This window comes from Opisthocomus hoazin, chromosome 7 (genome assembly GCF_030867145.1).
Source record: "Opisthocomus hoazin isolate bOpiHoa1 chromosome 7, bOpiHoa1.hap1, whole genome shotgun sequence".
Taxonomy (NCBI): Eukaryota; Metazoa; Chordata; class Aves; order Opisthocomiformes; family Opisthocomidae; genus Opisthocomus; species Opisthocomus hoazin.
The window spans coordinates 5243713-5257785 of record NC_134420.1 but is presented as its reverse complement, the minus strand read 5'-3'; the positions used below and the strand labels follow the sequence as shown (position 1 = coordinate 5257785).

At 42.0% G+C, this 14073-nt stretch overlaps 1 protein-coding gene across 4 annotated transcripts in view; it reads right to left on the bottom strand.

Moving 5' to 3' along the window:
- NAV2 (neuron navigator 2) overlaps positions 1–14073 on the bottom strand; it is a 235825-nt gene that overhangs the window by 45368 nt on the left and 176384 nt on the right. For all 4 annotated transcript variants that reach the window (XM_075427329.1, XM_075427330.1, XM_075427331.1 and 1 more), the window contains 3 exons: positions 10846–10984; positions 5281–5572; positions 3685–4387 (listed from right to left, as the gene is read on the bottom strand). In XM_075427329.1, coding sequence (XP_075283444.1) covers positions 3685–4387; positions 5281–5572; positions 10846–10984 — 1134 coding nt within the window. The remainder of the gene's footprint in view (positions 1–3684; positions 4388–5280; positions 5573–10845; positions 10985–14073) is intronic.

Sequence of the window (14073 nt, the reverse complement as noted above, 5' to 3'; positions counted from 1 at the left end):
AATCTTGTTGTGTTCACGCCACCTTCAATAAAGCCCAGAGACAATTACGATAGCTTCAAATATGTCTTAGGTGTGTCTTCTCTGAATCATCAAATACCACTTTCATAAAGCTAAAATACAGCTTCACAGAACTAAAATACAGCCACATCGTCTTCTGCTCCATAAGGAAAAGGGATACCAGAGAAACACTGCATTGATAAATCCGAATATTAAGAGGTTGAAAACTTGTTGTCCAGGTAAAGTCTGTGCAAACCACTGAATGATCTGCACAGAAGCAGCATTTGCTGGGATGTAACAGGGAAAGTATTTACAGTTATCAAACGTAGGTATGTCTCATTTCAGGAGCCAGGCTAGCTATAAACTACTTTTTTTGAACCATAGAATGAGATTTTACCTGGTCTGGCACGTGGAACTGGCTCAGTAGAGGACTAGCTGAGAGCCAGAACCAGCGCAAGGGAGGGGATCTAAAAGCGCGGTTGGAGGAGGATGACTGCAACTTCTCCAATTTGCATCACTTTCACCAAAAGTGTCTTAGCAGTGAACGTGCTTAAGACCAGATTATCAATCATTCTAAAACTGATCCTCAAAATTATGAAGGAAGTGTATCTTTTGACTCTAGCTTCAAACTTCCACCCCAAAATGTTGCTTCTGTTTCTTCCACTTAGCTCCTTGGAGAGGAGTTTTCCTCACACATACCTACACAGATTTGCTCTTTTCTTATGAACAGTGTGGAGTATTGGAGATTAAATATTTCAATGCAGGTATCTATTGGACTGCAGTCCTCAGAATAGAGGACTACAGCACTTTTATACAGGAGCTCCTAAAGACTTATGGGTGGGTATGCACCGAGCAGGACCTTCTCTGCTTTTGAAGATGCCCAGGTTGTCTGTGCAACACATGCACACGAAGACACGTTGTCCAGCACTTCCCAGAAACACCAGCTGTGTAATACAGCTGGGCGCCCTGCGGCACACGTGCAGTGAGGCCAGCGATGCCCAGAAGCACTGTACTTGCTGCACGGGTGCTACTCGCAGCTCCAGCATACCTGTGCAAGATGCCTGGGACACATCTCAACTGCATTGTTGCTGTTGCATACTTGCCACAAAGCACCTGGACAACACAGCTGGATCAGGCTACGACGCTCATCTACCTCCATCTCATAATCCAGCACTGCTCCTCTTGGCATCTGATGCAGACAATTGCAAACTAGCACAGTTCTGGCAAATTCTGTTCACCTGGACACCACACCTCATTGATGAGGAGACACTGACCTAGCCAAGTCAGTATGAATGATAAAACCCATTCCCACAGCGATTTAGAGACTTTTAGAGCCTAAGTTTAACTTAGAGTTAATGTTATTAGAGTGAGTATGAAGAAAAGTGTCAAACCATACCAGAATGACACACGGCCTTCAGCAGCGATACCAGCTTAGGGTATTCCTGCTCCTATGTCATTGCATGCCACGTCTTCAGTTGTACTGGGGGAACTGGGCTCTTCGAGATAAGATCCTAGAGCTTAAAAAACCCCAACCACTCACACTACAGTTTTACAAGCTGTTTTTAAGCTACAGTCTTCCCCAGACTGTGCCACAGCACCTCTAATACAACTGAAAGGATGCCGCACTGCGGCACAATCAGAAACACGTTGCTGCTAAAGGCAGTGTCTGGTCAGACCACAGCCTCCTAACAAATGCCTTCCAAAGAGGATGCGGTCTAGAGAGCATTCCTTTCAGTCCAGAGAAAATCCAACCCAGCAAGACAGTCACATCAACACAGAGATTTAATTCTGGAAGGACATACCCTGCATGGAAGGACTTCTGTGTACTCCTATCTACCATAATTGACAAGAGATTGACGTATCTGAGCTGGCTCTTGGGTCGTGCATGTCTCCCATCAACAGAAAAGCAGTGTATTATACACTGCAAGGCATGAAGGCCCAATTTAATGACAAAATGTATCAAGATAAATGATGGTTTCACTTAAGGGACAGACTGGATACATAACACTAGAGCTAAAGGGAATACCGAGAGAAGAGAAAGGGGTGGCCCTCACTGCAGAATTACAGAATTTCACTGTTTGTGACAGCACAGAAATCACATATGCTTGCAAGTACATCTATATCATTAGAAAGGTATAGATTCTAATTTATTGTATAATATTAAAACATTACAGGGCTGAGAGGCAATATGCAAAAAACAACGTATCTCAACTGACTATGAAAAATAAGCTCAAAATCTTGTCAACTGTCATTCTAGAAATCAGTAATAAGAGCCGAGGCCAAATTCAACTCTGATGCATTTCAATGTGTGACTATTTAAACAGTCTAGTGAAAATTCAAGAGTGAAATTGTAAATGAAATAAAGGAAGAGTTCAACTGAGCCTCCGTGCCTTCTCTTTGAAGTTTCATATATTTGTAACATAGTAGTTCGATTACATGGCTTTCTAGTAATAAAAAAAAAATTCCAACCACTTTTCAAGATTCATGTGCCTGAGGCTCGCAACATTGAAAATCTGCATTTCTCATGGGGTACGCTACAGAAATCAAAGGTACATTGAATTTTTCTTTTTCAGTAACTATTGATGAAAATCAAATTTTCTAAAGGACATGGCTTATCTAATGATAACTGGGATTAAAATAAATGCAGTATCTTAAATTGTCCTGGCATGGGCTCTTCAAATAAAACCACCCATTTAAAAAGAAACAGTTTACAACTCCTGACAGCGTTAGCCTAAGCTGCCATCACAGCCATTATGCTTGCACTGGTGCTTCAGATGGAATGTGGCTTTCTCACATCACTGGAAGCAGGATGACGTAGCACAACTGTATGGGTATTATGGGCGTCAAGACAAAATGAAATGCAAAACACTGCAACTTGAAACAGACAAGCTACTCAATGCCAAATTAAATTGAAAAATAATATTAACGGAACCTTTCACCAATATCAAGGCTTTGATGCACACTGCTTCAACAAATTAATTCCTGACCAACTCAATGTTCGCGTTAAAATAATTTGTGGGGTAGTGCTGGAGAAACAGAAGACAGATAAGATTTTTGTTTTAAAAAAGTTATTAAAATATGAAAATTCTACCCAGCTTAGACAGTAACTTATTTAGGGTTTTTCTACACAGCAGAGCAACCTGATGTTGAGTCTTGCACGCTCGCCTAATCCACACATCGGAAAGATCGGTCCGGGTTAGGCACGTGAATCTAAGTGTGGCAGGTCAAAATCATGCTGTCGTCCTCATGAAATTCTGAAACAACTCTCCTGTCATCAATTTATAATTTGATCCACCACTGGAATACTTCCAGGCTTGTTACATGTACATCGGTGCAAGAACTCTTCAGTAACTGTCACATAAGACGACTCTTATTCTGCGAAATCTGCATGGATAAAGCCTGTAGGTATGATTTTTGTAACAAAGAGATTCACATCACAATTGCCAGACTTTCTGCCAGACAGGTTTTTTTCCCCAAATGTTAAATTTTTGCTGCTGTCATGTGATGTACTGAGTATTTACAACACTGGCCAAGCTGTTTATGTGCAATTAAACGTAAATACAAAGACCTTGATGTAGGACACTAAATAGTAAGTGCTCCACAAAACACAGCCAGGCCTGGCTCGAGGAGTCCTGGTCATTCAGCTCCAACTAACACCATCGTACAAGCAACGAATGTATTGCCTACCTGCGCAAAGTGGGAGAGGCCACATCAGGGTACTTGGCTCCTTGCTGATGAGTACTTTGAGCTCCACTAGAAGCAGTCTGTGACGCAGGGTTCACTTTAACAGAATTACATGAGGCCACGCTTTCGTTGTCAGACGAAATCCCTTTCTCTTTATCAGTCTGATTGACTAATCCTGGCAGAGAGTTTCCAAGGATTACCTTGGCAGGCTCTCTCATTTTAGGGACAGGCAACCCGGCTGACTTGCTGCTTATGTTGGAGTCTATGCTACTCGTGCTAGATCTATTCCCAGCTCCACTTCTGCTACTGGATTTACTGGGCCGGGGTAAACTACGATACTGAAGATTAGTTCGGGCACTAAGTGCTAAGTAGCCATCATCCTGGTTCTGCGAGCCATCAACACTAGTCTTCCGACCAGTGGTCCTACCTATGAGTCCAGATGACTTGGGGATTTTTCCCAGGGTAGCCGATCTACTGGTGATAGTTGCCCCACTGGCAGTGATTATAGTCATGCCTACGGCTGACCCACTCTGTTTCTTAAATCCAAATGTATTAGCATTAGCAGCAGTTGTTCTAGAGTTACTTGTGGGAAGCTTTTTGGATTCATCACCACTGCTGCGTCCTGCATCTGATGGGGAACGTTTAACATGTCCGGGTTTAGGAGATAGTCTACCCTTTTCTGATACCTTGGCGTCATCAGTTTTCCCTACAAAAATAGAAAAAGAATTCTAATATTTAATGACTTGAAAACATCAAGCAAATGATGCAACTCAAAGCAGCATGAAAAGCAAAAGCGTGTTAGCCACCAGAGTGTGGTTAAAACTTATGAACTAGTCTGCACAGCGCTTACATGCCACTCTAGTGAGATATGCATGCAGACTTGCCAGGGAAAGTATGTGGTGTGTTTGCCCTCGAGAATATGAAAAGCAGAACAGTCTTACGTAATAGTGACAGAGAAGAAAACAAAATGTTTCCCTCTGTAGCTACCACAGATTGATCCTTTTTTATCATTAGACAGAAGTGTTAGGCCATTAGTATAATTTTCCTAAAAGGCATTGTTCAAGCATCTAACTTCAACTTTTTCACATACAATTGTGTACGCGATCAAATAAGAGGAGAGCTATTAAGTTATATTACTTGATTATGCAAATTCAATCAATTTTCATTCACACATCTGCAAGTGCTAAAATCACTAGTACATGTAAAAAAAATTCAGAACCAAATCAGCATGCTGGTTTAGTATGGGGGGGGAAATCTTCTCAACCACACATACTGTATGTTCTTAAAGTTAATCATGAGTTCAAAAGCTGAAATTAAAGTATTTATTCTTCATATGGCAATACTATGCCCAATAAATAGCTTGGCTTAAGACTAGAGTTGTCATGAAAACAACTTTCACGGTATGCTAATCCAAAAAAATGCATTTTCAGACGAACAGAAATAGAAATGTGGACATACGAGATGCTGCATAGGTTAAAACAATACCTAAAAATAAAGACAGGATTACCTGAAGTTCAGGTTCTGCCTCTGAAAAATATTTAAACTCTTTTCATACCGAACACACTCTTTGGCATGTTTGTATCTTACACCTTTTCTCACCTGTTCCAGGTGTCTTTAACGTGCCTGAGGTGGTTGAAGGTTTAGTCCTTGGTGTGGTAATGCCAACCTGAGCTGACATGCCCCGTCGCCAGGAGCCCGTCTGCGAAATAACAGTGTTCTTCCTACCAGAAGTGCTTTTATCAGATTCATCCGACACATCAGAGGGATTCCGCCTCCACTTAGATCCTGGCTCCATTTTTACGCCGCTATCGGATCCTCCGTCTGATTTCTTGACTTCATCACTGGACCATAAGGAATTACGCTCAACCTGGGAATGCTTTTCTGCATCAGTCTAGGACAGATAAGGAATTGTAACACAACCTTCAGAGCAAGCCTTTCTTTTAAGAACCGTCAAACTGATTAATAAACTCAGCAGTCAGCTCTAAGTACCAACAAACACAACATGCCTTTGACAAAGAAATGTCACAGCAAGAAACGAACCCCAGCAATGATATCTCTTTTTAATACTCTAGGGAAAAATACAAAAAACTTAACAGCCATGCCCCTTAGAAGAAAGAAAGAAAAAAAAAAAGCACTGGATTTATAAAGGACATATTCAGCTCCATGACACTTCTAATCCTCCCTCTCGAATTTCTGACGAACCCGTTTACTGCAATGCCAAAAAACCGCTTCAGACCTGTGCAGCCAGCTTGCCTTTGTTCTTGCTGCTTTTCTACCTCTTGTCTGGCAATCTGATCTCCAGAGCATGAGGAGGCAGCTTTCTGAACAGATCTGAAGATGTGGAATGCTCTTCATTCCAATCTAACATCTCGGAAGAACACCCAAGAACTGAAGAAAAATGAATCCCCAAGAAGTTTCTAACAACACTCAAGTCTAACTTAAATACACAAATTACATCAGTTTCCAATTTATATTCAACTCCTACAAACAGCTCTTCCCTATTCTTTCCACAAACTGATTGTGCTGCCACTTTTTCACAGAGAATTTTGCAAAGATCAACGTCAAATATAGTTTTCTCATTAGCAAGCCTTTGCCAAATTCTCAGAAATCATTAAGTCTATTAACCTCCATATATAGTATGTTCCCCACGCATTAGCATTTTCTATTGCTAATGATTGCTCTTGCAGAATTTTACTTCTGTCAAATGCTGTTGATTAATTTGGGCAAATTTTGTAACACCACAACGAACTACTTTGTGATCAGGCACAAACAACAAATATCCACACACTTGACCCTGATCTGGATAAAAAATTCGTAGCTGAAGGGTTCTCCAACCATCACAGTACGATGAAAGAGACCACCAAGTCAACACCTGATCATGAAGCTCCCGAGTAAGAGCTGGCAAATTTTGGCAGGATGCTGAGTGCCATCTCTTCCCTGCAGCTGCAGTGGAAGATGAGTGTTCTCAGCACTGTGCAGCAGTTGAATCGCTATCTCACATAAAAGGAAATTACTTTAAATATCTCAAAGCATTATAAAGCCCACAACCTTTTATTTCCGCTGGATAATCAGAAGAGCACAGCACAGGAAAGTATGCATGCTCATTTACCATGCTTTCAGCAAAACCCTGTATTTTATTTTTAGGTTCCTACAGTATGTTTTGAGTTTATGACTTTGCTTTTCTTACCATATCACACCATTAATATTAAAGAATCTAGGGGGGTTGTAGTTAAATGTCCTCTGCTTTTTACTGTAACTGCCTTTTCTTTTTTTTTAAAGCCTGAAAAACTAGTTGAAGCAATCAGTATGTGAAAGCTGACACCATGCATCATAACCGCCTTTCTCCAGTCCCCTGAAACAGTTCGGGCCTGGGTTATCTGTCTGTATACTGAGCCATCAGACTAACAAGCAGTTGCTGAATTAGGGATTTAGATATTATTTTCTTGCTGTATTTATCTCGTGCTATGCAAATGTTGTTTCCCTGCCTCTCCATTCAAAGAGATCAACTTGGCATAGGCTTGAGTCTTCTTCTCTGGAGATATTCGAGACCCACCTGGACAAGGTCCTCTACAGCCTGCTGTAGGTGACCCTGCTTCGGCAGGGGGGTTGGACTAGATGACCCACAGAGGTCCCTTCCAACCCCTACCATGCTGTGATTCTGTGATTGCTTTCTGACTTCCTTCTGTGTATGGCTGTGAGGTTTGGGGACGGTTATCTTCCTATTTCTGACCATTGGTAGGACTCTTTCTACACTCTGTGTTTCCCTAAAATCATCAAGTCATGCAAACATCTCCTAAGTTTACAGATCTTGGGAGAGAGCACAGGCAAGAAGTAACAAATAATCATCCCTGATGTGCTCTTGTTAGTATCTTGCTTCAAACACCTTGTCTGGAATTGCATATTTACAGTTAGAGTTCAAGAGGAAGAAATACACTGACTTGCTGGTAAAGGGCTTATTCTAGTTTTGGTTTACTACGAAATATTCCCGTACCTTCTTTTTCCCCCCTTTACATCTGAGAGAACAGTACAGTCTCAACAGAGAGAACGGCATTACAAGAAGTCCTCTATCTTTGCTCTCTTCATTTTCATTCCACTACTACACCCACGGCCAAAGTTTTTCCACAGCCTTTGAAATGCTGCACAACTACACTTGAAGCCCTCTGGCCAGAGATGTTTCTGTTTAACGGTAAACACTGAGAACAGCACAGCAACATCGCTGAGGAATCAAAACCAAAACACGGCGAAACCCAGCTTCGGGACTGCAGCTGAAACTCCACCTGCCTGAAAGGGGTGGAGTGGGTGAAAGTGGAAATACTGTCTGCTGGAGGTCATGGCAAGACAGAGCGAGCGTGAGCGGGGAGCAAAGCCCGCCATCCGATCGAGCTGGGAGTAGCAGTAACCACCAGGGTTTCTCCATTTACTCCCACAGCTTTGCAAATTTATTCACGCAGCTGCGAACAGCCCAAACCCACCCTTGCTCCAATGAAACCGAAAAGTCATCTCGATCCAGCATCTTAAAGATGCTGCTGTTTTCTATTTAAAGGAATTGTTCCCTTTCCTTTCCATTTTCTGACCTTTTTAGCATTATTGAACAAGACTATTGGTTCATCTCTTCCTCTCTTTCATCTTATGTCCATTAAATATTTTCAAATGCCCACCATGTCTTAATTTCTCCTTAAAATATGTGCACGACATGACTTTAAAGGCATATTACATGCACTGCTGTGTTAAAATGTGACTTCTCTAAGTCTGTGCAACATAAGGGAAAAATATTAGGGCCCCAAAGCGGTGTAGCTACTCCAAGTGGTTTGGTACTTGGCATAATGGGAGCAAGACAAGGGAACTCAGTAAGGCAGATTCTGGTTCCAATCACCAGCCTCTTCAGAACCAACTTGTGAACATCTTCACAGTGTTGTTACAAAATGGGGCTACAATTGTGAATATCTATGAAGATGGAGTTCATATCATATTTAAGTCCTGCTTCTCAAAGATGGAGAAACTACAGCTTCTGGAGTACAGGTACTCAGCGGCTCTGAAAATCAATTTCTTCTCACAGACTTTTTTTCTCCACTGCAAGCATGTCTCCCTCCTTTGCAGAGATGATTCTGCATAAGTTACTGATTCTATCAGCAGACACTGACACGTCAGAGCTCTCTCCCTTTGACGTTGTTCTGGACTCCCAGTTGCACACGTATTAGCTTCAAGTTCCCTCTTTACCTGAAATCCAACTCTGAAACACCTCAAAAAGACGTGGCAGAATCACAGCAGCTTAAAAGTGAAGCGCTACTATTTAGGAGAACCAAAGCAATGGATACACTGAGAAGAAAACTCCACATCCCTCTGCAGACGCCTGCCGGCCCTTCGCAGCTCACTACCCGGGGAAGGCAAACCCGGGCACTGGTCACCATGCAGTGCTCCAGGTAAGGCAGAAAAGGCACATATGCAGCATTTGCCAAGTCCTGAGCTGTGAGGGCTATTTCAGGCAGCAAAACATCAACCCTGCAAGCTATGCATGGTTCCATCAGTCCAAGCTCTTTTCATTCCCTTGGTTGACAAGGTTAGGATATTCTGCTCAAATGAATACAAAGTATTCTATGCATAATAATTTGCAGAAAACGGTAATACCTAGAATAAATATTGTCAGCCATGAAAATGAGGAGGGAAGCAGGTCACAGACACAGATTAAAAATCTGCCAACACAACTTGTACGTCTTAGCTCCCAGCTTCCTCTCCTAACGACCGCGCTCTACTGCCTGTACAAGCTTCAGCTGCTTTTCTCCTGGTGTGTGTCTGTAGTCGCTTGGATGCTGTCATAGTTGTGGAGGAGGAAGAGGAGTTTGTCAACACAGATTTTGATCTCTTAGATGTGATTCCAAGAATCTGATCCATCAGAAGATAGAAGTCAAATGAGCTTCTATTTTTTTCCCTTAGGTGAATGTTTAGTCACGTCTCCCTTTTCCTTCCTTTTTCTTCCCCCAACAGCATTACTATGTTGAGACAGTAACAATTGTCAAAAAGTACTTCTAGTTGTCTACGCTACTCTCTCTGCTATGTACCGAAAAACACACTTCATAGACCTTAACTCCTCTCAGCCTGTATGGGACTTGTATTAGCACTTTCCAGCACACATGCAATCGCTGATACACAACCGGAGGCTACCTGGAAATCTTTAATGTAGGCTCAAATATGCACTTTGTGGCAAGGGAACAAAGACTAATACATGCTTGCACCACAGTCCTGTAGGCAGAGTAACACTTCACAGCAGCCACATGTCTACTTTAAAACTCATCTTAAAAACAGATTTAGGGTCCAGTCATGAAAAGGATTGGAGAAGAATAAAAGAGGAAAGAAACAGAAACATCCCTCTCCTCTACCTGCTGCAGTGCCAGGTCACTGCACCCCGGCTGCTCCGACACACGACTCCTGAGTCCCTCGAGCAGGGGGGTGTACAAAGACCAAAGCTGGACTTCTTAGTCCTGTGCTTTTCCAGACAAAATTCTATTCAATTAGGGAAAAAAAGTGGTTTATATTACCGCATATCTCTGTACTATGCATCTAATTGATGAATGAAAACCTGCTGGATACCTTCACTTGTTTTGCTCTCTTTGGATGTATGGTGTCTGAGCACAGAATGTACCTGTATGCTGCTGATGGATGTAAACTTATCCACCTATGAAATGCTGCCAAAAATAGAAAGCCTGCAGTAACACACAGCCCTGGAAGTTTAAAATAATCTAATTCATTTGCCTAGCATGCTTACGTTTCCGACGGAAGTGCAAATAGTCTTTAAACCTTCATGTTGACTTAATTAAATTCTATTCTTCAAGACAAAAAGGTAATACCTTTTCTAGAGCTAAAAAAAAAATAAAAAAATCCTACCTACAGATGCATGTTTTCTGTACAGCAGCGTCACTAGGAAAGCAGAATCCATGTGTGGCCACACCACCACAGCAGAGATGCCACGGATTCCATGCACAGAGGAAATATTCATAAATGCCATGTATGATAAGGCAATTACTATTGCTTGACATTGCCTTGCCAGTGATACCATCCGTAGCGAAGGCTGGCTGTGTGTTCCAAGTTCACCCACCTTAAAACCATTACACCTACTGCACAGAGAATATAAGAAATATCAATGTTACTTGTCTAAACCAGAAACCTTACCTGTGCATCTAGGTTTTTGCGGGAGGAGGCAGGTGTGTTGGCATAGGAGCTGATAGAGGAGCTAGTGTTAATGTCATCAGTACTGAGATTATCTATGGTGTCACTGATCCCACTGCTGACAGAGCTGCTGTCATCCCAGCTGGAAAAAAAGCACAACAAAGGTAGAAAACGAGAGTCAAAAGACAAAACATCATTGAAAAGGAAAGGTATTATTTCTGCAAACCTTATCCTACTTGCGGCTGCCAAAAGAAAACGGACTGTTCATTTTCCTAAGTTGCCTTCTTTGCACTTGAAGTCTAAATTCCTGCAGCTCATTGACTATATGGTTGCCACAAAGCCTAACGTATCCCATCATTAAGCTGGTAGCACCAGCGATGCATCTCTTACTGACTCAGCTGAAAGTTTGTATGAGTAAATAGACTTTACAGGGACTCTCGAAATTTATGCCTGCAGTCCCAGAGCAGGGGAAGGTGGTGGTAACAAGGCATCTCCAGGCAGGCATAGCACTGACTTGCTAAGCCTTTATGCAGAGATGGAACTTAAATTGCAAGGAAAAAATTCATCCTGAAGCAATCTTTTGTATCTGGTTATTACATAGACCTGAACAACAACCTGGATCTACCATTGACAGCGTCACCGGTATCAGAAAATTTTAGTAATTGAAAGTTTAGTTGTTCAGATGGCACAGAACCCTCCTGAGCTCTACCACACGTCCTTTTCAAGGAGATCAATTAACAGCTTACTCTTCAGGACTACCTTCTTCCAGCGTGCAACAGCTTCCATATTTTCTAGTAAATGAGAAATGTGCAACTGGAAGGTTAGGACACAGAAAGCACCAACAAAAAACATCCATGTCTGAAGTGATCTGAGAGTTAGAACAGACAGAATCCAAATGATCTTAAAAGTCAAGCCAGATGCTCCACTCCTAAAAAGCCCTTAGAAACAAGCTGCTTAAGAAGAGATTTCTAAACTGGCTTAGAAGCGGTCCACTCCCAAGAACAATAAAGCTGGGATTGAAACACTCTCCTGTAAGTAGCTCTGCGAAGACATTTCAGTCCACTGATGGGTAACTACTGCTGGAAATGCATAAATACATATTTCATAGAACATTTGCGAAATCTAGCAGTAAGAGCTCATCTCCTGGCAGATCTCCAGCTATTTATCACCACAGCCTCAGGTTTTTGGGAGCTCCAGACTCTCATCCCTATTGCATTTCTGTTTGCTTTACAAACTTGTAACAAAGAGAGTGCAGGGAGGTTTTTGACCATAGACTGAAACTCATTCACACATTGACATACTGGACATTTAATATATGCATTTAAAATTGAATTGTGTGTTGTGCAATTGAACTACATAAAGAAAGGCAATCTAGGTCTGGTTTCTTGAATTTCATTCACTGCTTCACCAGCGATTTATTCTATAGCCTTACTATATAACCTTTGGCAACCTTGAAATGAAAGGCATTTCATTCTTCTCAGTGCTACAAAACAGCTATCTGTATGGGTATTAATGATGTTTTAATAATTTTTAATTGCTCTTTACTTGGGAGTATTTTGTTCACCCACATCTATGTAAGACCTTCTCAGGGACCCGAGCACAGCTTAACCAGCAGCACAATTTGCTGAACAGCAGTGGCCTCGGGGACCCGCTCCTCTGGGTGCCTGCTGAAAGGGTTACTGCTCGCAGCTGCTCTTTGCTGCTGCTTTGTTCCCAGTTACCATCCCTGTCAATCTGCCAGCACCCTCCTCCCTGCCAGTTCTCCCTGTATCACTGCGGACAAGGCCAGCTGGGAAGCTCCGATCAACAGTTGCAGCAAGCCGCACTGATTTTTGCCTTCAGGAAATCTGGGAGTGTCAGCCAGGCTGTTCTGCTGGCCGAGGACAGGGAGGGACAGGGACGGACGGGGACAGGCCCTGGGACCAATTGCCAACCCCTGCTATAGGCTCCATTTCATGGAGCCTTGAGGTGGCCCTTCATCTGGTGTCCTTCAACTTCTAGAAACACGCTCCTGCCAGTTCTGCTTGACTTCTAAAGCACCCCACTTACAGACAAGGTCCTGGCTTTGCAGAAAGATTTTCCAAACACTATCATCTGATAAATCCGCAGACACTCCAGCCCTCCCATTCGGAAAGAAACGCTGTAATTTACAGTGTTGGTGATGCTACAATTTGAAGGAAAGATACATTTTTTTTTTCTAGATTTGCCTTCACCTGAGTATTTTTAAACAGGAATCCACTGTAATGCAAAATAGAAGTACACGTTAAAATAAAACTCCATACAAAATGTAAGACCTGCTCAGCCTGAGAAAGCCAGCCAGCCAGATTCTGCACAACAGTTTTATTTGCTGTTGTTATCTTCCAAAATCTTCATTATCACAACCGAATGAAAGATGTGATGATCATACAAAGAAATCCATAGAATGTGAAGGGGAGGGGGGAGGGGGAGAGGAAATTAATTCCCCGCCCCCCCTCCCCAGTGCCTAGTATGGAAAAATAGAAAACTTGGAAAAGAAATGAAAGACTTCTCTACAGCACCTTTTTTTTAGAGTAGACAATCAAATATTGTAATGCAGAATACTGAAAATTATATGATATTACTTCTAAATTTCAGTTTTTAACAACAGGCCACTTAGCTGATATTTAGTTCTATTTCAAAGCCTATAACACAAAGCATTTAAAATTCCTAGATTTCGTAAGTCAACAAATAAGGTTACAAAACAGTTACTAAAATAACCGCCTAAAAGAATAGGCTCCTTATTTTCCAAAGTTCTGTGCAGCAGCTAACATTTTCTTTTTTATTTCTAAAGGCATAATAAAATCCTACTAATAACAACATCCGCAATGCCAATATTTTCCATGTTTAATTTCCTTCTAATGGAGATAAGGGCAACGGCAAAATAAAAAAATGTCCTTCTGCATGACTCATAGTTCCATCCTGAACGTACAGAAACATCACATTTCCAATCATTCGCCATTCTTAAACTATCACAGGCCCCAGTTCATCAGCATCCCAAGAACGTGTCTCATGTTAATCATAAGTTGTTTTACTGGCATCAACCAGTCCTGCTGACTTCAGTTGGGCAACCTAAGGCATTATGGAAATACTTCAGTGCCCTTCTGAACAGGGACATGTGCCTAAGGACAAAGGTAGAAACATGTACTTGAACGCATCGATGGTTCTGGCTTCCCCTGAAGCACATCTTGGGCTTGAAGTTTTTTACGTTCTGAT